Source organism: Cydia splendana, chromosome 9, assembly GCF_910591565.1.
Source record: "Cydia splendana chromosome 9, ilCydSple1.2, whole genome shotgun sequence".
Taxonomy (NCBI): Eukaryota; Metazoa; Arthropoda; class Insecta; order Lepidoptera; family Tortricidae; genus Cydia; species Cydia splendana.
In genome coordinates this window covers 21383646-21406937 of record NC_085968.1, presented here as the reverse complement: position 1 = coordinate 21406937, position 23292 = coordinate 21383646, and the positions used below count along the sequence as shown (strand labels likewise).

The window sequence follows — 23292 nt, the reverse complement described above, 5'->3', positions numbered from 1 at the left end:
AGTTTTGTGGCAATTCCCTCTCCTAACGGTCAGAGTATAAAAAATTACTGATAAACGCAATAAAATGAAAATTCATTGTTTTCCTCCTGTACAGTCAACAACACTCCCAGCTGTACATCGGTGGACCTTATGCCTTTTGTAATAAGGTCCACCGATGTACAGCTGGGAGTGTTGTTGACTGTACATTTCATGTTTTACAAGTTCCGTAATAATTTTCAACGGAACACTCAATTATTATTCTCAAGAGTCTCATGACATTGTTTAATCTTAATAAGTGGTTAAAATTTTAGGTACCTATTACAAATTAGTTCTTGCATTGATTTTTATATGTAAAAATATAATATTAATTAATGATTTAATCTTAGGGCTAAATAAACTATCTTAGAGTATTAAATAATGAGATTTATAAAAATACTTCAGGAAAGGAATGGACTCATGGAAGTGAAAAACCTTAAATTGAAAGTATATAAAATATGCCAAAAGGAAGGATTAGTTGTATTGATGTTGTGATATTTAAAGTATTTATAATTTATAAGAATATAATGTCTCAATTAAAAACAGTCTGCCAATATAAGTCGTGTTTTATACTACAAAAATAAAATTCACATCTATCAAAAATCGCATAAAAACGCTATAAAATACTAGCAACTTGTATAATAGATATCATCAAAACTTAATATTATCTTGCAATAGTAGCGCCAGGTATATAAATTTTATGAGAATATATATAACTACAGTACAAATCCAAACTTGAATAAACTTGTTAAATGATTTTTAAAGTCTTACAAATTAGGATGCGTTTGAATCAAATATCAATTAAATAGTTTGTGCGCACACCCATTTAAAACATTAAATTTTATTAAACGCTAGTGATTTTTAAAACATGTGCTATCACAAGATATCACCAAAATTAGACACAAGATTCAATAGAGTAGTTATTACTTATATCATATAAATATGGACAAAAATACGATGAGAACAATACTTTGAATATCAATAAATTAATGTCCTAAACACCTATCTATAGGTATAAAAAAAGATTACCAATAAGAGTTTCAAATAAAGGTACATGCGTCTCTAATTTACATACATATAAAATTCTTGCATGAAAGCATTTCTCGATGTTCTCCGTTTTAGTTTTAAACTTATACTCTATGTTTATTTAATTAATAATATAAATGCCTCCGGAGTTTCGTTACCTGAAAAATCAAAGACACATATTTAATTTTTAACCAATAATATACATAATTAGAGGTATTTACCGAAAAAGGGAACCTTAAAGGCGATTAGCTGTGTACTGTTTTTTGGTGTACTCCTACTACACTGGCAGTTTTGTGCGAGAGGAAATTGCCTCGCGCGTATGCTCGCTCTGTGTCGAACCGGCTATTGAGGATAAAGACGATATCGGTCAGCGATCGTGAAAAAACATCTTAATGTTTAAAATTTTTATTTTGTTAATATTTGCTGTGCGAGAGGCCTTTGCCCAGCAGTGGGACACCATATTAGTCTAGCAAAAAAAAGGCAGTCAATTGCACTCGGGTTAACCGACTTAAAAAAGGAGGTACTCATATCCTCAAATTATAATTACCGTTAATACTTGGCGTCGAGATTGCGCAGTTCGTGGTCGGTGGTGTCTAGGTCGTCCGGCTTGTGTCCGCCGAGCTCGGCCAGGCGGGAGTTCTTCCAGCGGCCTTCGCCGGCGTTCATGTTGCGGTCTTCACACACGCAGAGGAACAGCGTGTCCACTACCATCTGTAAGAAAAAAATGTGTTTCAGATTTCAAATCTTTATTGGTAAAAAGATTCAGATTTATACACGTTACACACATATTACAGTTTAATTAAAGATTTAACTTTTTACGGTAGATATTACGGTACTTGTCAAGTAAATAATAAAAGAATAGGGTATTATACTGTATTTAAAATAAATTATTTTACAGCATGCATGAAATGAAGCATCAGATAATTATTAGAAAAACACAGATAGGAGTTATTTTTAAACACAAGTTCTATTTAATAAATCGGATAGAAATATAAAAAGTAGGTGAGTTGACCGTGACGTCACAATGTACTTAATGTTTCATATAAATTCCATATTAGCAAATCGTTTTGACAGTTCTAAAAAAGTAACTGATTTGACTAGTAGGAAAATACCCTATTATAATTATTATAAATCGATTTAGAATTAATTACAAAATGTTAAGATATCGTCGATTCAATTAAATTATTTAATTGTTTGTCAAAGGTAATGTCATTATACTAGTCGGCTATAGGTATAGACGCCTGATTATCTGTCGCTAATACTGCTAGTATGATTATACTTGTTGCCGACAACCCATACACCGTCGAAAACTAACTTATAACTCACCTCGTATAAAGACAGGATGCAATGCGCAATAAAGAAGGAGTAAATGCAGATGAAGAGCGTGGGCACGGCGTAGAAGTGCAGGTCCAGGTTGCGCTTAGCGAGCAGCAGGCTAATGCCTTGAGCACTCTTTGATTATCTGTCGCACTAATACTGCTTGTCGGCTCTAACCGTCGAAAACTAACTTATTAACTCACCTCGTATAAAGACAGGATGCAATGCGCAATAAAGAAGGAGTAAATGCAGATGAAGAGCGTGGGCACGGCGTAGAAGTGCAGGTCCAGGTTGCGCTTAGCGAGCAGCAGGCTAATGCCTTGAGCACTCTTTGATTATCTGTCGCACTAATACTGCTTGTCGGCTCTAACCGTCGAAAACTAACTTATTAACTCACCTCGTATAAAGACAGGATGCAATGCGCAATAAAGAAGGAGTAAATGCAGATGAAGAGCGTGGGCACGGCGTAGAAGTGCAGGTCCAGGTTCCGCTTGACGAGTAGCAGGCCGATGATGCCCGTGACGGCGGTCACGATGCACTTGCCGAGGAACAGGATGAAGTCGCCAACACTGTTGATTGTGGCCACTTGGAGCGCGTTGTTCACTATTGTGCTGAAGGCCTGAAAATTAAAAAAATTAAAATTGTTTTGCAAGTAGACCTCAAAGGCTCTTTCACAAGTCAATACAACATTGACAGTGACATGGAATGAAAAATACATAACAACATTTGGAAATACAAATAGCCAATACCTGGGTAAACATAAACCCCACTTGCACCATCCCACTAACCCGGGGTTAAGTTGTTAAACCGTTAACCCTGTGTCAAATTGTACTGGTAACCATGGTAACTCCAGGTTTAACCGGTTAACCCCCCGGTAGTGAATGGTGCAAGTGGCCCGTAAATTAGTAGGTACTAGGTTGCCATACGTTAGCGGCGCGCTTAATAACCCAATTACCTAGGAACAGAACAGCACCACACCATCTGCTTCAGGTGTAAAATTTTCACTTTTCAGTTACCGGATTGACCTCTACAAATCTACACTCTGCTATAAGTTTTTTTTTGTATTTACAGCACTTGACACACAACGTGCCCTTGTCGGCTAGAGCCGACAGTCTACAGTAGAAGTTATAGTAACTATCCTCCTCCTTGCGTCGTTATCCTCAGTGGTGAGGGTCGTGACCTCCCTTCTGAATCACCTTCTCTCTCACAAATTCTCTCCATCTGGTTCTGTCCTTGGCGGTGTGGAGAGCCATGTGGACTGTGGAGTCAAGAGCGGTGCGGCTCTGGTCGGACCAACATATTGGACTGCGTCCACGTCCCGGCCTTTTCCCATCCACTTTGCCGGTCACAAAAAGCTTTTCGAGGCTGCCATCGTCTTTCCTTGCTATATGACCGAAGTACTCAAGGACTCTGCGTAGACATTCGGATGACAGCCGCGGCGAGATCTTGAGTAACACAGTAACTATAACTTAACTATATTTAGTATACCTTGCCAGCAGCTTTGCAGAAGTTGCAACGCTCTATAGTGATGATAGTGTAGGCGTTGTGGTTCAGGTAGCGCATGAACTTCTCCAGGCAGTAGAAACAGCAGATGCCGCACTTGAGGCCGCATTTGGCGCATTCCGAGCCCTTGTCGGCACTGGCCGACAATCTGGAAATAGGAGAAAATAACGGTTTTCAATATTGCTTGAGCTGAACTTGTAACTCAATGTAACTCAATGTAACTCTGTTGGCGTAACACAGTGATTCCACTTTCTTATTGCGCAAATTTAATCTCAGAACGAATATTTGTTGGGTTTTTTAATTTGATCCAGACAATTAAGAAAGTACCGAATTGTTTTTGTGTAATTTTCAGATTAATTTTGAATCAATCGTATAGCAATAGTACATTACGAAATTACGATACAAGTGAGAAAAATAATTCGAGTGGCGATAAAAGTGTTTAGAATCGACACGAGTTGCGAATTACCTATTCGCACATGTACTCGTATCGTACAATGTTTTACAGTACATATGGGTATGGCCCTTTTAATTTTCGAAATAGTCACGTAATGTGCCAATTATCGCACTAGTGCGGTAAACTAGCACCATATGTACTGTAAAAAATTCAGATACTAAAAATTAACTGAGTGGATACAAATAACAATAGAGAGTAGAGAGCCTACGAAATTTTCACGTTTGTTGGCGAAGGCACAGAATAAATAATAGTACTAGGTACAGAAGACTCACTCTCTAACAAAACGCATCTGTTACGGTCAGGACAGATATGGCCGCTAGGTGGCGACAGCGCCACGCGCGGCTATGGCTTTCCCCAAAATTGGGGCCGAACGGATGTACTTTTAGCTACTTGTAGCAAAGCAACGAAATCGCGGAGTGATCCACGCCTGGCGATGGCCAACCTTTGCACCAGGTAGGTACGAACTCTGTTACTTACTTAGCATGTAGATAAGTGAGTATAAGCCTCGGTATCTTGAACAGCGTGATGAGGAAGGAGCCTTTAGCGACGGAGCCGAGATGGTACTTGACCAGCTTGCCGATGGAGTACAGTACGGGAGAGTGCGCGTTCTCACCGCTGAAAAAATAAGAAAAAAGTTTGTAGAGCGAAGTGTTTTTGAGCTAAAGGAATAGGATTTACACACTGGCGATGGTCATTATATAAATAGAATTTAGAGCTGGGGCTCGCACCAATGATATTTTGGAATTTATGAACGAAATATGATTTGAGGAGACCAGACTAATCCCGATATTAGGCTTATTCCTTTTAGGTTGGTCAACCTGATGATGATAGCTTTCGAGAAAACCACCAAGCCCCTCGAGTCCCCAGCCATAGACAGTGTCAAAAACCTCTCAAAAAAGTCCCATTGACTTGACTTTTTATAAAAATTGGTATAAAATCGTGGGGTGTCGCGTCCGTGGAACTTAAATGTAACTTTTAATAATATAATAATAATAATTACTTTATTTAAGACCATCGAGATTTTTGTGTTGGGACTCCAATGGTTAAGATGGGGAGTCTCTACATCAGTATTCTCAACTTACCGGAAGTACCAGTGCGACACGGCTCCAGCGATGGTCATCTGCTGGCAGCCGAGGATGAACTCGCTGCCCCACACGAGGCAGATGAGGCACATCCACCACATGCTCTGCACCCATGAGGGGCTGAACTCTATGGGGTCCAGGCTGAATGCTGTAATGTGGAAATAATATTTAAAAAGATGAAGATTTTTCAACACGTGATCCGAGTCATTTATTACTTTACTGCTTGGCTGTTCAAGCTTTACTTTGGTTATAACCTCCTGAGACTAAATGTACATTACAATGTACATGTTCGTGCAATCTAATTTTAACCTTTCATGAACTAAATAAAGTAGCATTTCTTTTGATTAATTGCCATTTAAAACAAACGAAATTCGTTCTAATTTATTTATAGAATAAGGCTTAAATTAAAAATTTAAAAACTTTATATGGTGGGTCTTACGAGGATAAAATACACTCGTACGGTCACCGTACGCTTGTGTTACATGGCGACCCCGCCTGCTACAGTACTTATAACTTTTTTCTAGTTCTTACCAGTTTTCCTCCATCTTCAATCGTTTGCCCGTAAAAAAAATCACTGCATTAGCAACATTATAATGCTTACGTTTCGGTATAGCGCTGCTGTTGACATTTTGCGTCCTGACAGACGCGTTGTTGATCACATCTGGCAACTGGGAGCCGTTGATGAAGAAGTTGAACTTGTACGGGATGCCGGGATACGTGGCTGTTGCAAGGCAAGCCTGGAATTTGATAATAACTTCTAATCTTTTAACCCCCACGCAATAGTAAACCTTATTAGAAGGTATCCATTTTTTTTTAACCTCTTCGAGCAACACCGGCTTCCGACACGTCGGAAGGGAGGAGCCCAAGCGATATCTTACATTTTTTGCGGGGGGAAACGTGCACACAGTCGCACTCCTCACTCACTACATACATCCAATCTGTAATGACGACACGAATACATAGAAAATGACACACGTCAAAGACAAATCTTTCACACCTCGATCTCTTTTTGTGTACGGACGAGTCACAACACCGCGCTACTTGTGTGCATGCTCAGTTGGGCATGTGCTTCGCCAGAGGGGAAATAGTGCGAATGCCGTCTCCCTTCCCGGTGTTGCTCGAAGTTTTATACTGTAGCATTTTGTCGGCTATGGCCAAGAAAGAAGATACTCACCACAACAATAGACCAGAAGGCGAAGAACAGCACAAGGAAGAAGAAAGTGATGATCGGCTGGACAAACAAAGCTGGGATGGACCCGAGACAGTGTGCGGTCTCACGGAACAGTTGAGCCAGGAATGATACGCGGGAACGCATCACGTATACTAGCAGTAGTAAGATCACCTAGAACAAAAACAACGTTCAAGTTAGACCAAGAGGAGTCTGCAACGATTTTGATAGCACACGCAGTGTAAGTGTTATTTTATACGTCAAAGTATGGTGTGCTATCAAAATTATTGCAGACAGAGGTATCAGGTATAGGAGTATGCATCTGACTATAGAGTTAGAAGAAGAGAGCTTCGTCTAACTCTATAGTCGGATGTAATTTTAATATTTAGGAGTACGCGATTAAGTCCTGTTAGTAGGTAATACCTAAATAATAATAATGTAGTCACTCCTGACTCCTGACCAACACCTGACAGACAATTAAACAGAGACAGGGACGGTTAAGACAAATCTCTGACTTAATGGCGATTGCAAGCCGATTTATTACGCACGAGTAAACGAGTATGTGTTCTTTTATTTCTCGGGGTTGAGCCATTTACCGATCAGCTCTCAAGATGTGTTATGAAATCTCAGGTTTGTCTTTGCGACTCTCCCTCTGCCAATAAGTAAAATACAGTTTTTTTGGTCGAAGCCGAAACTTAGGCCGAAACAGGATTTTTATGTCGAAACCAAAACTTTGGTCGGACACTAATTTAAAACAGATTTTAAATATTAGAAGTTGATAAAGTTCTAATAATATGTTACTTACCGTAATAATAGTAGCAATGATCGAATACCAGAGGAATGCAGTCTCATTCTTAAGAGATTCCTAAAACAAAATATGTATTCATATTATTCTGATGCCCTTGTTAAAATAGCTAAGTATATGCACTTTATTTCCCATTTCCTTTACAGTTCGCGATTGCGTTGTTTTCATGCATTATTTTATTTCGAGTTCACACTTTACACTGTAAGGTTAATACAATTTAGAAGTTTTAGCAAAGTACTAATAATCGAAGTAAAAAAAAAAGAATAAGGCTGATTTAGACGGTGCAAGAACTCGCATGCGAGTTTCATTGCATTGCGGTATTTGATTGGTCGGCTGAATTGGATGCAACCAATAGTCCTCAATATAACTAAAATCGCATACGAGTTCACGCGCCGTCTAAATCAGCCTTTATGAAAATTAGAAGAGTAAGAAGGTCGCTAATTATTTTTCTACTAAGGAGGTCGTGTATGCAAAAGGTTGTAAAGAACTGGCATAGAAGTACTCTATCGTACTTTTCGTCTAAGAGACCCCACACTAGCGTCCCCCGAGCGTCGGCGTCTAGTCAAATCTATGGCTGCGTCTCGACGCAACGTTGGCGCAACTGAACAAAATGGTGTCGCCGCGTAGTTGCATTGCGTCGAGCAGCAACCATACATGTTAACGTTGCGTCGAGCAGCAACCTAGTTGATTAGACGCCGACGCTCGGGAAACGCTAGTGTGGGAGGTCTCTAAACATAAACACAAGTGGCATAATTTACTTACCGTCAAATATATGGATCCTGTGAAGTTCTGGTTTCCGCGCCTCAACTCGTAATATGTGTACCACAGAAGAATGGTGCCAGCAATGCTTACTACTGATACCACTATCATGAAAATCCAAGACACGACGGTAGCTAGCAAGTGCAGTATTGAAACCATGATCAAGGAACACACTGGAAATTGAAAGAATTAGAAATCAGAGTGGGATCACTACAGTTTTAAAGTGGGAAACATATAAGGTGCCTGCACCAAAGAATTCGACCCCTTCACACTTATAAAAGTATGAAATTTTAAAAGTAGGCAGGGCCTTGTTTGGCGTAGGTATGTGACTTATACTATTTAGTACAATGTGGAAGAGTTGGAAAATAGTAAATTACTGACTGTGACATTTCACGGAAAAATGTACCTTATGGCGGCTGGCACTTACGACGCATAGCACCGCAATAGTATTGGAGCGGCGTTGATAATAGCGTGCATAGCTTTTATAATTTGTGATGTGGCGTGCGGAAGGTAAAGGACCCTAGAACGGCAGACGTAAAAATAAAAGTGACATTTTGCGACTAAAACAATAGAAAGGCACACTAGAGTGAGAACAACATTTATTGTCTAATAAAAGTAATGAAAGACCGTCTAGTAAATCAATCATCATCATCCATCAGTCCACGCAGACGAAGTTGCGGTGCAGACGCTAGTAATAATACATTTTAAGTCCAACCCCCACTAACATCTTTTGAGCATCGGCGTCTAGTCAGCGCTATGGGAAATCGCGTCGCTGCGCGGTTGCGCCAACGTTGCGTCGAGCAGCTGCCATAGAGTTGACTTAGACGCCGACGCTCGGGAGACGCTAGTGTGGGTTGTCTCTAAAAAGAAAGGCTTACGTCAGTCATGATATACATCTCGGCTAGTGCAAAGAGCACGAGGGAAAATCTAATTAAGTCTGTCATTTAATGGTCATAACATTTGTCATTTTCAAGAGCGGGCAGTCCGATTGCGCGCCATCGATGTAGATAAAAAACCGGACAAGTGCGAGTCGGACTCGCCCACCGAGGGTTCCGTACGTTTTAGTATTTGTTGTATTAGCGGCAACACAAATATATCATCTGTGAAAATTTCATCAGGCTGGTGACAGTGGAGTCTAATAAGGTCCCGTTTTTACCCTTTGGGTACAGAACCCTAAAATGTTGTACTTAAATACAGCGGGAACGCTCTTTTTGACAGCCTATTTTTTGTATAACTTGGCACACATACAACCAAATTGATAACCATCACATTTTCATCAGCGTTCCATTTCTTTACTGTTGGTCGATAAGTGTGTACTTGTTACATTGTGTTACCTATTGGTTGACCCAGAAATGGTCAGCAGTTATGTTGATAATGATTGCGTGTACGTATGTAACTTTTTGAAATCTACGCGAAATAATCGTAATGTGGTTTAGGTTAAAGTCAATACGGGACGACGGGTGTGTGGCTGTGGGTTAAGTGTGGCTGGCCTTCTCATTGGGGCTGTTTACACACTGATTAGTGTTTAGTGCGAGTTTATACGTTTGTCACTAAACGCAAGTAGCAAATGTATGCACAACCATGTGTAAACAAGCCCCAATGTGAAGGCGAGCCATACTTACCCCACAGCCACACTTATCCGTATTGACCTTAACAGCTCTGCCTACTTTTAAAAATTACTACATTAATAAAGACAACAATTTAATTTAACCTTCATTCACTAAAATTTTGCAATAAACACTATGAAGGCTCAGATAATACGAAGTTTTATAAAAATGTGTGAGTTCAAATGACCTTAACAGCTCTGCCTACTTTTAAAAATTACTACATTAATAAAGACAACAATTTAATTTAACCTTCATTCACTAAAATTTTGCAATAAACACTATGAAGGCTCAGATAATACGAAGTTTTATAAAAATGTGTGAGTTCAAAGGCAGTACAATAGACTGATTTTCTATTCTGTAGACACGTACATTACGTGATTACAATTGCAAAGGAACAATTTAAGTGTCTAAGTAGTCTAAGTCTAAGTAAATTTAAGTGTGTGTTAAGTCATTCTTAAGATTTTATTTTGAGTCATCAATAGTCAACTTTTATATAGTCTACTATGTGTTGAAGATTATGATTATTAACATCTTTACGTCTATGGCATTAAGCCCGCCTTTCGTTAGATATTTATTAGGCAATAATGATAAGGTAAATAAATGTCAATTGGCCTATATTTAGTTCTTATAAAACTAGTACTTTACATTGAATAAGGGCTCATTTTGACGGTGCGAGAACTCGCATGCGACATTGTGTTATTTGATCGGTCGGCTCAATTGATGTAACCTCAATGGTCTGCAATGTAACTAAAATCGCATGCGAGTTCACGCGCCGTCTAAATGAGCCCTAAGGAACTATTGAAAAATCTAACTAAACTTATTGTGACTTAATAAGTAAGTAATATGATATTCTTCATTTTCTTTATATTCTTTAATAAGTAGGTATTAAATGCCGTTTTTCTATGGACTTTAGGATATACTTAGTTATTGACAAGTTGTTGACAGAAAAACTTAGTGTCCGACCGAAACATGTTTTTTTGCCGAAACCGAAACCGAAACCGAAGGTTCGGCATTGGCCCCAGTTTCGGCCGAAACCGAAACCGAAACCGAACCTTTTATAGACTTGTTAAAATCGTTGAAAATATGTCATAAAACCGCTTTTTAGAGGAGAGGCCAATTCGTAGAAACTACCTTATTTACGATTTTCGTAGGACCGAAAAGGTTTATACCGACAAGCGGTATTGTTGGAATCAGCATGGTCTACTGATTATCAAAATGCATGTGGTCTTGTCTTAAAGTGGTGGAATGAGTTTTTATGACGTCAAAAAGTCGGCAGTACTAACTTTTTTTCTTTTAAACATACCATGTGGGGTACCAAATGAAAGGTTTTTGTAAGTAGATTACAAATATATAACATACTATAACATTTTCACTACTTGATCTAATAAATAAGAAGAAAAAGTATCGTATGATTTGAATGTTTTCCTTTTCCCAATGATGGAAATGTAATTAATAATAAGTGCTAATCTTATCTTTAAAATGTTTTGACGTGTAATGTATCCGTGCATTTACGAAATAAATAAATATGTAATAAAATTACACAATGCAGAGTTGATTTTGAACTGCTCTACATTGAAAACTACTTAATGGAATATTCTAAAATACATACCAAGTGATTGTAAATATCCTCTATATAATGTTCAAAAATAATTAGCCAGAGATATTACAAAATTAGAGAAATAGGTACATCAATTTGAATAACGGTATAATTTTCTGTTATGGGAAACTTTTAAAATACTATTTCTTTCACTGAAAATATACCATGTGATGTATTAAATGAAACCGATTTATGAGTAAATTACAAAATATATAACATACTATACCATTTCCACTATTTGGGCGTTTAAATATATTTGTAATCTACTGACTAAGCCCTTTCTTTTCAGACCCCACATGGTATGTTTTCAGTAAAAAAAATAGTATTTAGTAGTCTACTGTAACAGAAATTTATACTGTTATTCAACTTGATGTACCTACTTTTCTTATTTTTGGATATATTTCGTTAATTATTTTTAGACATAGTATAGAAAATATTCAGTCATTTTGTATAAATTTTGGACTAATCCATTCAGCCATTTTAAATTTAGAGTAGTTCAAATTCAACTCTAGATCGTAATTTTTTTTTCTAATAATTTGTTAGACCAAGTGGTGAACATGTTAGACTATGTTATAGGTATATTTGTAATCTACTCACAAAGCCACATGCATTTTGATAATCAGTAGACCATGCTGATTCCAACAATACCACTTGTCGGTATAAACCTTTTTAGTCCTACGAAAGTTGCTATTCTTCAACTTGGCCACTCCACTATTTATACACATTACGACTGCGACGACCGTCCAGTGGTGCCTTGATTAGGGGAATTGTGTTTTCTGTAAACCAATTAATGTATGTATACATAAATCAGTATATTAATATTGTTGTCCTACTTGTTCCTTAATCTTTGTCACATGTTTAGTTTCATAGTACGAAGTACGATTTCGTAAGTTTCGGCCCGGCCGAAAGGTTCGGCCGTTTTTTGGCCGAAACCGAAACTATGGCCGAAACATGATTTTTAGGCCGAAACATGATTTTTAGGCCGAAACTGGCCGAAACCGAAACCGAAACCGAACCTTCGGTCGGACACTAGAAAAACTGAAACCAGGAATAACATTTGTTAATTACCTCCTAAATTAATTAATTAAAGTATAAAGTTCCCTTGTTCATTAATTAAATAACATATAACTTTTAATAAATTACCACTGTGGTGATGTCATGTCATACGGCATTAAACATGAGTCACCCCCTCCCTCAGAATTAGATCACTGTGTCAATTACGATACACCTCAAACGGCTAGAGTTGGGTCGCATCTTACTAGAGTCAAAGGATTTTGAACCATGAAAACAGTAGTTAAATTTCATATTTAATAGGCAGCTCCTAGGGAGCGGGCGCGCCGGCGGTGTGTAGTGGTGCCTCTCAAATGTGATATGTTTACTACTTTAATACAAGGTTCAATATATTTTTTTTACTTTTGCAAAATGGGCCTGGACTCTAAGTAACTTCATGTAAATAGTACATTAGAGGATATTAACACCTAATTATGTTTCTACAGTAGGGTTGGGCAAAATACTGGCTTCCACGTATTTCAAATACAAATTACAAAATACATTTTTAAAAGTATTTGAAATACCAAATACAAACTACTTTGGTGACTGGTATTTAAAATACAAAATACAAATTACAGTGTTTAAAATAATGTATTTCAAATACAAAATACTTTTAATTTTTTTTTGTTTAATCATTTAGTTTTTTAGGGTTCCGTACCCAAAGGGTAAAACGGGATCCTATTACTAAGATCCCGCTGTCCGTCCGTCCGTCCGTCCGTCCGTCTGTCACCGGGCTGTATCTCACGAACCGTGATAGCTAGACAGTTGAAATTTTCACAGATGATGTATTTCTGTTGGCGCTATAACAACAAATACTAAAAACAGAATAAAATAAAGATTTAAGTGGGGCTCCCATACAACAAACGTGATTTTTGACCGAAGTTAAGCAACGACCGTCTTTTTTTGCCGTTTTTTTGCATTATGGTACGGAACCCTTCGTGCGCGAGTCCGACTCGCACTTGGCCGGTTTTTAACGAATATCCTTTCCTAAAAACTTATAGGGTCATTGTGCTTGTTTTCGTCCAGCTCTAGTTTTCTTCCACTTGACGAAATTTGAATAGGAATAAACCTACATTGCTGTACAAATTTGGACTGATTTCAATCCTTAGCTAAATAATATATCTGTCTACATATAAAAATTATATTTGGCAAATAGTAAATTAAACATGAAATATATTATTTGCTAATCTGTCAAGTGGTCGAAAACTAGAGCATGGACGGAAACTACTGCAATGACCCTATCCCCTGGCTGTTGACGAAAAGTTCCGCGCAGAATAGCTCGCGCATTGTACCTACATATTTGTACCTCGTACAAGTCGTACATTATATTTAAAAAAACGTTCCATTTTAGGATCAAAGAATTTAATAAAAAAATGTATCTTGTAGAAATGTATTTTGAAGCTTAAAGTATTTGAAATACAAAATACAAAATACATGTGAGTGCAGTATTTGAAATACCAAATACAAAATACTTTTCCAGGTAGTATTTGAAATACAAATACAAAATACTAAAATGTATTTCAAATACATGTAATTGAAATACTGCCCAACCCTGTAATTCTACTATTTACGTCTACTTGTTAAACAAATGGGAGGTTTGTTCATTAGTTAAAAATAGATGTCAATTAGCACCATTGGCAAAGATTTGTTAGATCAATGTTTTTATAAGTTTTTATTAGTTGTTTGTTCATAGATTAATGTAGTCTGTTCGTTGAAAAAATATTTTTCAAAAAGTGAGGGGGGGGCAAGGGAAACTGTATGAGGAAAGTCCTACATAAGTATTTTTAAGTTAAATTTATTTATGCATTACTTAGGTACCTATTGTCATTTAATTTAGTTTTTAATATCTTTAATCATCTGTTTATTTTCCCTATAAGTGTTTCTCTTGCCTCATAGTTTCTCCTATCCCACCTATCTTATCCATCTGACATGAAGTCACAGAATTGTTTATAAGTTATTTAGAAACTATTTTTTAAGTAGTTATTTTCTATAAAGCACACATAAATTAAGGCTAATTAACCACTCACAGCTTATCAGTTAAGACTTAAAGTATTTTAATAAATAAACCCATTTAAAAGAATAATTTAGTGAGGTCTTAAGATAACAATAAGATTAGTGTAATTTTGCTTGTATTAGTGAATGGTTTAAGAGAGAGCTACTGAGAGTACTGAGCATAAGACCAATCCTTGGTATTGCCAGGCAGTGGTGGATTTGCAATCTTGGCCGCCCTAGGCTCTAGGCCCTCTAGTAAGTACTAGCCACCCCTTTCTCAGCATGCATCATATTGACTGCCACCCCTAATATATGGGCTTTCTAGAACCCGGCCTACTGCGCCTTAGCGCAAATCTGCCACTGCTGCCAACCATAATACTTTTACAAGTTACTTTTTCTGTTCTCAAAAGTTAAGGATACTGGAGACTAATTTCTGGGTGTGACTTAGATCAGGAAAAACTGGTCTCAATAGTTTTAATCTGTGCCAATAATGGTGGACATTTACTTTACCACTTTTCTTAACCAGGGTGACCACTCTTTACTATAACCCAAATTCCCTGACTTTTCCCGGTTTTCCAGGCGTTTTTTCAAGTTTTTCCCTGACCATAATCTTAAATGTAATAAATATAAAATATGTAATTGGAATACATTTTTGAGTTTTTGCAGAATCTGAATTAGTCCAGTCTTATATCCAAAAAAAACCCGACAAGTGCGAGTCGGACTCGCCCACCGAGGGTTCCGTACTTGTTAGTATTTGTTGTTATAGCGGCAACAGAAATACATCATCTGTGAAAATTTCAACTGTCTAGCTATCACGGTTCGTGAGATACAGCCTGGTGACAGACGGACGGACGGACGGACGGACGGACAGCGGAGTCTTAGTAATAAGGTCCCGTTTTACCCTTTGGGTACGGAACCCTAAAAACCTCAAAAAGTAGTGTTCAGCTAGGCTCCTGTGTATATTCGAAAAACGGTTTTTCTTGAATAACTCTGCCTTTTTTGATTTTACAGTAAAACCGTGAGGACAAAATTTTTAGGAAATTTGATTCTCTACAAGTTTGGTCCTCACAATTTTTCTTCTAGGATCGATATTTTGGAAATTAAATTTGAAAAAAGAGACTAATTCAAAATATTTTCATCATCTACTAGATACGAGCGATAGAAATTGGGAATCTAGTGGTAAAGTGGTATTGACCACTCGATTTCAATTCTATTAGTAGAATTTAAACGCCTAGTAGTGGAGATATCATTTAACGAAATACACGAAATCGAGTGGTCGAATTTCAAAAATCGGCCCCCTGGACTGAAATTTTCTATCTTTTTGTGTAGCTCCTCCGTGTACAAAAAAAAATGATCCACGCGGCTCGTAATGCTCACTTTACGAGCCGCGTGGATCATTTTTTTTTCAATATTTATTTTGTCTATACCGCCGTGGTAGGATATAGCGTTACCTATTATTAACCTATTTAGCGGGAAACGTACGACCCCAATTTCATAGAAAACCGCAAATCGATGTACGGGGTTAGCCGTTTGGCACACGCATACTAGAGATCAAAATAAAATTTTTGACCCGCAGTTCCTAAAAAAAAAATCCATAGGAGGGGAGTGCTGAGTCATTGTTTTTTTTTTATGAGAAAAAAAAATTTTTTTAGAAACCAATCGTGTATGGTAGGGTTAAAGAGGTATTCCCCGTTGGATATATGGATATTACGTATCATTTTATGATTAATATGCACCGTATCTGCAGTACAGTTCCATTAAGTCTCGTAGAATAGATACTGAAGTAGGACTGTATCACTTAGTATTATTGAAAAATTAAAAAAAAATACTAAATTAAATTATTTTCAAAATTGCTTTATTAGGGTTAGATATGAGGATATCACGTATCATTTGAGGTATATTGTACAAAAAAAATCAGCCATATCGTATCTGGAGAAGCCCAAACTTGGTATGTTTTGAAAATTATTTTTGTTTTAATTAAAAAAAAATGCCTGAAATGTAATGATGTGGTATAGTTTTAGAATCGCCTCAAAAAGCTTTTCTGAAAAAAAAAAAATTCCCTCCCATACAAAAAAAACAATGACTCAGCACTCCCCTCCTACGGGAAATATTTTTAGGAACTGCGGGTCAAAAATTTTGTTTTGACCTCTAGTATGCGTGTGCTAAACGGCTAATCTGTACATCGTTTGGGGTTTTTAAAGTGAACAGGTTAGCACATTCACTGCCCCCGACGCAAATGTGCGTCCACCGTCATACAAGTTTGTTCCTAGGCCACGCCCTCTGGCAGTGAATGCGTTAGACTAATACGCTTTCGTAAAAACTAGTGCCTACGTCAAATCATGGGATTAGTACTCAAGCGGACCCCACGCCTATTACTTATTCTGTGCCCAGGCTCCCATGAGCCGTGGCAAAATGCCGGGATAACGCCAGGAAGAAGAAGATATAATGTTTGCAGATGGTAAAATTAATATATTTATTTTTATTTTATTATGTACATACAGAGACAATTTTTATTCCCTGACCTCCATTAAATTTCCCTGACAATTCCCTGACTTTTCCATGACTAGCGAAATTCCCTGACTTTTCCCGGTTTTCCCGGTTTTCCAGAAAGTGGCCACCCTGTTAACCTTCGAGAACTGAAAAGAGAAATTCTGCCCTAAAATCTGCGTGTGACCATGCAGCTAAACTTCATTCAAATAAATAACACGTCGCAAATACAAGGCTGGATTGTAATAACATGTTATTGAATATTACTTACATAATGCAACGATGACGCATATTATCATTTCTTTCCATGATGAATACAAGTCCGTCAGCATCTGTTCAATCGTACCCCAACTGTTCAGCAAGTTGTACACATCTGTGGAAACTTTCTCCGAAAACTCTTTAAAGGACTTTGGAATGCATCTGTTCAGGAGAGGAAATGTTTCAACGACAGGTGTTACAGGGCATGGCCCTATCGTGCTGTGCAGTCCATCGTATTTAACCAGCTCATTCAACCTTGTTTCATAAGTACATAGATTAGAACCCGTATCACGATAGAACTCCTGTATAGCAGCCAAATCCTTCAATTTCTTATGAGGACATTGCTTTACGCAAATTTTTATAGATCTCCTCAGTTCCTTTATGTCCAGAAAAAACAAATAGGGCTTGTCTATTGTGCTGATTCCCGCTAAAGGATAGTTTATGAGCTTCTGGTTGGTCTTGACTCCACATGTGTTACCGAATGAGTCAAACCCATTGATTATTCTTGCAGGATTCCCGTAAACGAACGATATTGCTGCGATTACGAGCTATAAAGAGAAATCAAGTTGAAATTAGAACAGTTAATAAGCGTAATAAAAATTATACACAATATCAAAGTTTTTCACTTACCATAAGCACCCAAAATATAATATAGATCACCAACCAAAGAACATCGGTGCAACCTTTCTTCGGAGTTTCATTTTGGGGTGATATCTCACTTTGCGCGCAACCCATTTTTTACTCTTCACTTGACACTTATCGACTTAATATTACTCACAACACTGTACTAATTAAATATTTTGAGTGTCTTTAAGATTAATTTACGATCATAATAAGTTTATCCATAATTATTCCAGTAACAAACAGAATAGGCGCCGGGTCGCGGCCGGGTACGACAACAACTACTGTGTAATAATAAAGTTAAACAAACGAAAAAAAGTTAGGCGTGGGTTTGAGCCTCACTTGGTCAGCGGCGAACGGGGACCGGTGAGTGAGGTGCTGAGGTGAGGTGAAGTGGGGAATGGAGGATATCATAGAAGGTAGCATCCTATAGAAGTGGTATATGCGTGCCTCCGTGATGGCTCCTCTTCACGTTGGGCCAACGCCAACGCCAACGAGGGACGCATTTATGCGTTAGAGGGAGCAAGTGATATTGCTATCTCATTCTACCGCATGGTTGCGTCCCTCGTTGGCATTGGCGTTGGCCCAACGTGAAGAGGAGCCATGAGGGACAAGACATACGCAATGCGACAATATTAAAAACACGTTTTAACATTCCTGACAATATACCACAAACAATCTACGTAATTCGGTCGGGTTATTTGTTGCCCACCATAAACCATACTAAATTTATGGTGCGGAACAAACAAAAAGTGAGACTGTGATAAGGACAAGCAATAATACCGCCTTCTCTGTTACTCCTACTGAAAGTTCTATAAGTGTATCTCGTTCGGTCATTTGGCCCCTCCCCCGTTTCATCTCTATTTTATTGTACCTCTATGGAGGATATCGTCATTGATAATGTAAAGCCATAGAAGTTAGCATCCTATAGAAGTGGTATACGCGTGCCTCCGTGAGGGACAAAACATACGCAATGCGACAATATTAAAAACACGTTTTAACATTCCTGACAACATACCAAAAACAATCTACGTAATTCGGTCGGGTTATTTGTTGCCCACCATAAACCATACTAAATTTTATGGTGGGGAATAACAACAACTGAGACAAGGACAATGGTGGGGAATAACAACAACTGAGACAAGGACAAGCAATAATACCGCTTTCTCTGCTACTCCTACTGAAAATTCCATAAGTGCATCTCGTTCGGTCGTTTGGCCCCTCCCCCGTTTCATCTCTATTATATATTATTGTACCTCTATGGCTTTTGTGCTTTTCACATATAATATTGTCGCATTGCGTATGTTTTGTCCCTCACGGAGGCACGCGTATACCGCTTCTATAGGATGCTACCTTCTATGATAAAAGCAGTTGAAAGAGTGTATAGCTGCGTCCCTGTCGTCACTGGGCTGTTACCGCGAAAATCGAAGTTCGCAAATTGCGGTCATCTTTCTTTGTTACTCTAATTAAGCTTCTATTGAAGTAAAAGAGAAAGATCCCCGCAATTTGCAAATTTCGGTTTTCGCGGTAGCCCCGCTCAAGCGCTTAATGCCCAGCCACAATAGATACAAATAGATAAGTTCTTATTGAGATTGGGTTTTTCACATAATATAAGCATTCATTCAACAACATCCTTAAAATTAAATATCATGTTTTTTTTTTGAATTTACAGCCAGGCTAAAAAGAGTAGAAATTAAAAAGTGGCAACACTGTAGTGTCGTCCCGTTCTCTTATATATATTGATTTGAAAGGGATGGCACTACAGTGTTGCCACTTTTTAATTTCTACTCTTTTTTGCCAGGCTTTAGCTTACCACTTCTTTCTCAGATAATAATAAAAATTCAAACTAGAGTCAGACTGTGAATAGACTGCAGCAATTTTGATATGATAGCCCACGCAGTGCAAGTGTCATTTTAAACGTAAAACTTCTATGAAATTATGACGTTATAAATAACACTTACACTGCGTGGGCTATCAAATCCGCTGCAGACTTTTCTTGGTGCGACTCTATGAAATATTACATATAATATTTAGCTGTGATCAAAGTTTTATAATTTCAGAGCATAGCTCTTAGTTCAATTCGGTTTTTGACGTTGACACTGACATTATTTATCTGACATAAATTCACATAACCTAATTTAAAAATTTGATTAATTTTGTAATTCTTGTATTGTGGATAAAAAACGAACTTAAAGTAGCCCTAGCTAGTTTCTTAGTTATAAATTTAAATCATGCATTGGCGTTATTTAATCAACGTGCGGACGCAATTGTCCAATTTTACAGTGCATAGATATTTAAGTAATAATATACCTGAGATTACCAAAGTACACAGAGAAATATATACGAGAATGTATCCAACGACGGTGGTGCTACCAGATGGATCTTCATTTAACATAAGATATCATGAGCCTAGGAAAATTATAAAGGTATGACGTCTGTTTAGTTAATTTTATTTACAGCTATAACCATACCCTAAATAAATATTTCATATAAATTAAAACTGGATCTAAATGTTCTAAATAAGGCTTTCGGTTTGGTGTTCATCTTACCCCTTTTCTCCTTTATCCCAGTGGAGCTATATGAAATCATTTGATTTTTTTTGTGCCAAGCAAAATAAATGTATGTTTTTACCTCTTTATTAACTCTTTGAATACCTTTGTGCAAACATATTAATCGCATATGTATGGGAACATGGCAGTGTATGTTTTGTCAGTTGTGCGAGTAGAGTGTAGCTGTATAGCATAACTTGGCTATCTAATGCCGTTCTACTCCCACTTATCCCTGACAATAATTTGTCATTTGTGTAAAAAAAAAACTATTAATATTCTCATTTCATTGTACTCACCTTAATAACCATACATTCAAAGAATAACTTATTTGATTTGTATTATTTCAGCTTCCCTTAGACTTATCGCAGCTGTCTGAAGAGGAAAGAAAACAGAGGATTGACAAAAGAAAACCAAGAAAGAAGGTTAAAATTACTGAGGATGTTGAGGACAACTTTAATGCTAAAAAATATTTGAAATATATGAAGAAGAAGTGAAGACATAATTAAATCTGTAAACTGTAGATTTTTAATGTTTAGAGTTATTAAAATTGAAGATTGTATTTAAATAGAATCATTTCATTTGGATAAAAGAACCCAAACCCTTTGATCTTTAGTATGAGTTTAGTAAACACTATTATATCATTACAACTATATTACTTTACTTTAAAATAATACTCTATTCCAGCCAATATTAGAAGCTATATACTTTCATGGGAATTTTAGAAACCGAAAGAGAATTAGGGAATGCAAACCGGTTTTTAATGGTATGAAAAAACCAGTTCTAAACCGAAATTTCATACAAATAAAAACCGGTTTGTTTTCCCAAAAGGGGCTATTCATAAATTACGTCATTTCAAATTAGGGGGGGGGGGGGTCTGGACATCGGATGACGGTAGCATGAAGTGAGAGGAAATGGGGTCATTTGAAGCATGATTTTTGGATGATTATAGGGTTGGGGGGGTCAAAAATCGATGACGTAATTTATGGACAGCCCCAAAGAGAATGTAGAGTCTGTGCGGAAAGAGAAGAGTCATGGAATGTAAGGGAGCCCATACATTCTACGACTCTTCTCTTTCCGCACAGACTTTAAAATTAAATTAATATAATGCCAATGCAGTCTGCTAGAAGACTATTGATCTTGCGTTTGGATACTACACGAGCGTGGAATGTAATTTAATAATTTGTGTCTTGCGATTAGTGATATAAAGGATAATTATTGTCATTCCATCAAACGAGATATTAAAATTTCTTAATTTATTTAACATTTTGGTATTGATAAACCCTTATTTATGAATTAATCTCTACTTACAAAGTTACATAGGTACGTGGTGAACAAAACGCAAAGTGTCAAAATATACTGTCAAGGAAGGACTTCCTTCACAATCTTCACATCACATTTATGCATCACATCGTATATCGAAACGAAAACATGAGCCGCTCGTTCAATAAGTACTATTTAAATATGCTCCCGATCAATGTATCCTGTAAGAAAGCAAATGATTAATTCTACAATTTACAGTGTATCAAAATATATTTTTAGCGAGCGTGAAAATGGGAAGAACGCGACGTATACGAAGCCAGAAGGCGCGTACTTTTAGAACTTGTGGTGCTGAAAGCGAACTTATACTCTTGAACTCGTGGCTCGCTAAAGAAGGAATGTTATACAACAGCAAATTGACCCTGGCCGTATTCGAGAACACCGGCCGCGGCGTTCTCACTAAAAAGAAGATAAACCCTGGAGAGGAGCTTATGAACTTACCTCTAAACTTAACTATAAATGTAACCAGTATTTTGATGGATTCTACATTTTGTAGTATTTTTTTAAATAACGATAAGAACTGTTTGATAGAACATAAGCATACAATATCATTTCAGTCACTGATGGCATTTTACTTAACATTTCTGCAATCACAGGGTTCAAAATCAAAATGGTTCGTGTACTTAGAGAGCTTACCCAAAGAATATACTGTACCGTACTTTTTGCCTGAAGAAACAAAGTTATATGTACATGCGGATATACTTACTGTTGTTGCAAGGCAGGAGGATGTAATTAAACATTCATTCCATATTTTTGAAGATGTTTTGTCTCATTGTACAAGTAGTCAAATTGATGTGATTAAAATTAAAGATTTTTTCTGTCAATCTAGATATGAATGGGCATACTTTACAGTCAATACTAGATGTGTTTACATGGACTTAGATAAGGTAGTAGATCTGAAAAACATTGAGAACTCTATTCTGAACCTGATTACTGATAATACTAAAATATCACTTTGCCCTTTTTTAGACATGATCAACCATAGTCCCTATGCCAAAAATGAGACTAAATTGATGGTCAGTAAAAATATAGAAAATATTAGTATAAATAACTTAAGCCATAACTTATTTTCTGATGTGAGATTTTCTATTTACACAAAAAATACTTTTAACCCTTATACAGAAGTGTTTATATGCTATGGAGACAGTCACAATCTGAAGTTAATCACGGAGTATGGATTCTGTTTGCCGAATAATGACTTAGATTATGTAGCTTTTGAGTTTGATGATTTAGTTTCATTCCTAATGAGTATGCATATAAAGTTGTCTCAAGATCAAATTGCATTTATAAATAGTCATAATTTGAGTAAAGATTTGTATATTGATTTGAAAGGCCTCAGTTTTAATTTTTATGCTCTTTTGATGGTTGTCAAATACTACTATGAGAAGAACAAAGATGTAAGCAGACTGATATACTCCGCAGCTATCTGTTCTAACGACTCGGACCTCAACAATCTGATAATGCCAATGATGGAAAAGAAACTAAACTTGATCAAAGAATCTATTACTAAATTGAAGACTTATGAAAGTAATATAATTTTGAATAATTGTATATCACTTATGTGTCAATATGTTAGAATATTAGAGAAATTTATTAAATGTTAGAACTAAATTCGAGTTTTTTTTATATACCTAGAGGTATTTCGTATGAGGTGTTGCGGCGCACGTGATTTTAAATTCTCACTA

The 23292-nt window shown here is 37.0% G+C and overlaps 3 protein-coding genes and 1 long non-coding RNA gene across 4 annotated transcripts in view; 3 read left to right on the top strand and 1 right to left on the bottom strand.

Annotated features, from left to right (window-relative positions):
• The window catches only part of LOC134793860 (uncharacterized), a 355027-nt gene that overhangs the window by 254889 nt on the left and 76846 nt on the right, over positions 1 to 23292 (top strand). The gene's annotated exons all lie outside the window — the stretch shown is intronic.
• Positions 774 to 18057, bottom strand: LOC134793850 (choline transporter-like 1). Its single transcript, XM_063765569.1, has 12 exons — positions 17751 to 18057; positions 17134 to 17668; positions 8133 to 8302; positions 7371 to 7430; positions 6572 to 6739; positions 5999 to 6134; positions 5398 to 5545; positions 4793 to 4930; positions 3847 to 4009; positions 2756 to 2977; positions 1589 to 1752; positions 774 to 1199 (listed from the first exon to the last, which is right to left on the bottom strand). Exons 1-11 carry the CDS (start codon positions 17853 to 17855, stop codon positions 1591 to 1593), a joined length of 2007 nt encoding a protein of 668 aa, XP_063621639.1. The 5' UTR covers positions 17856 to 18057; the 3' UTR covers positions 774 to 1199; positions 1589 to 1590.
• Positions 19865 to 20846, top strand: LOC134794052 (large ribosomal subunit protein mL55). The gene is made up of 2 exons (XM_063765754.1): positions 19865 to 20167; positions 20638 to 20846. The coding sequence occupies exons 1-2, from the start codon at positions 19973 to 19975 to the stop codon at positions 20782 to 20784; spliced, it is 342 nt and encodes a 113-aa protein (XP_063621824.1). The 5' UTR covers positions 19865 to 19972; the 3' UTR covers positions 20785 to 20846.
• On the top strand, positions 21686 to 23216 carry LOC134793802 (SET domain-containing protein 4). Its single transcript, XM_063765481.1, has one exon. It carries the CDS (start codon positions 21841 to 21843, stop codon positions 23209 to 23211), a length of 1371 nt encoding a protein of 456 aa, XP_063621551.1. The 5' UTR covers positions 21686 to 21840; the 3' UTR covers positions 23212 to 23216.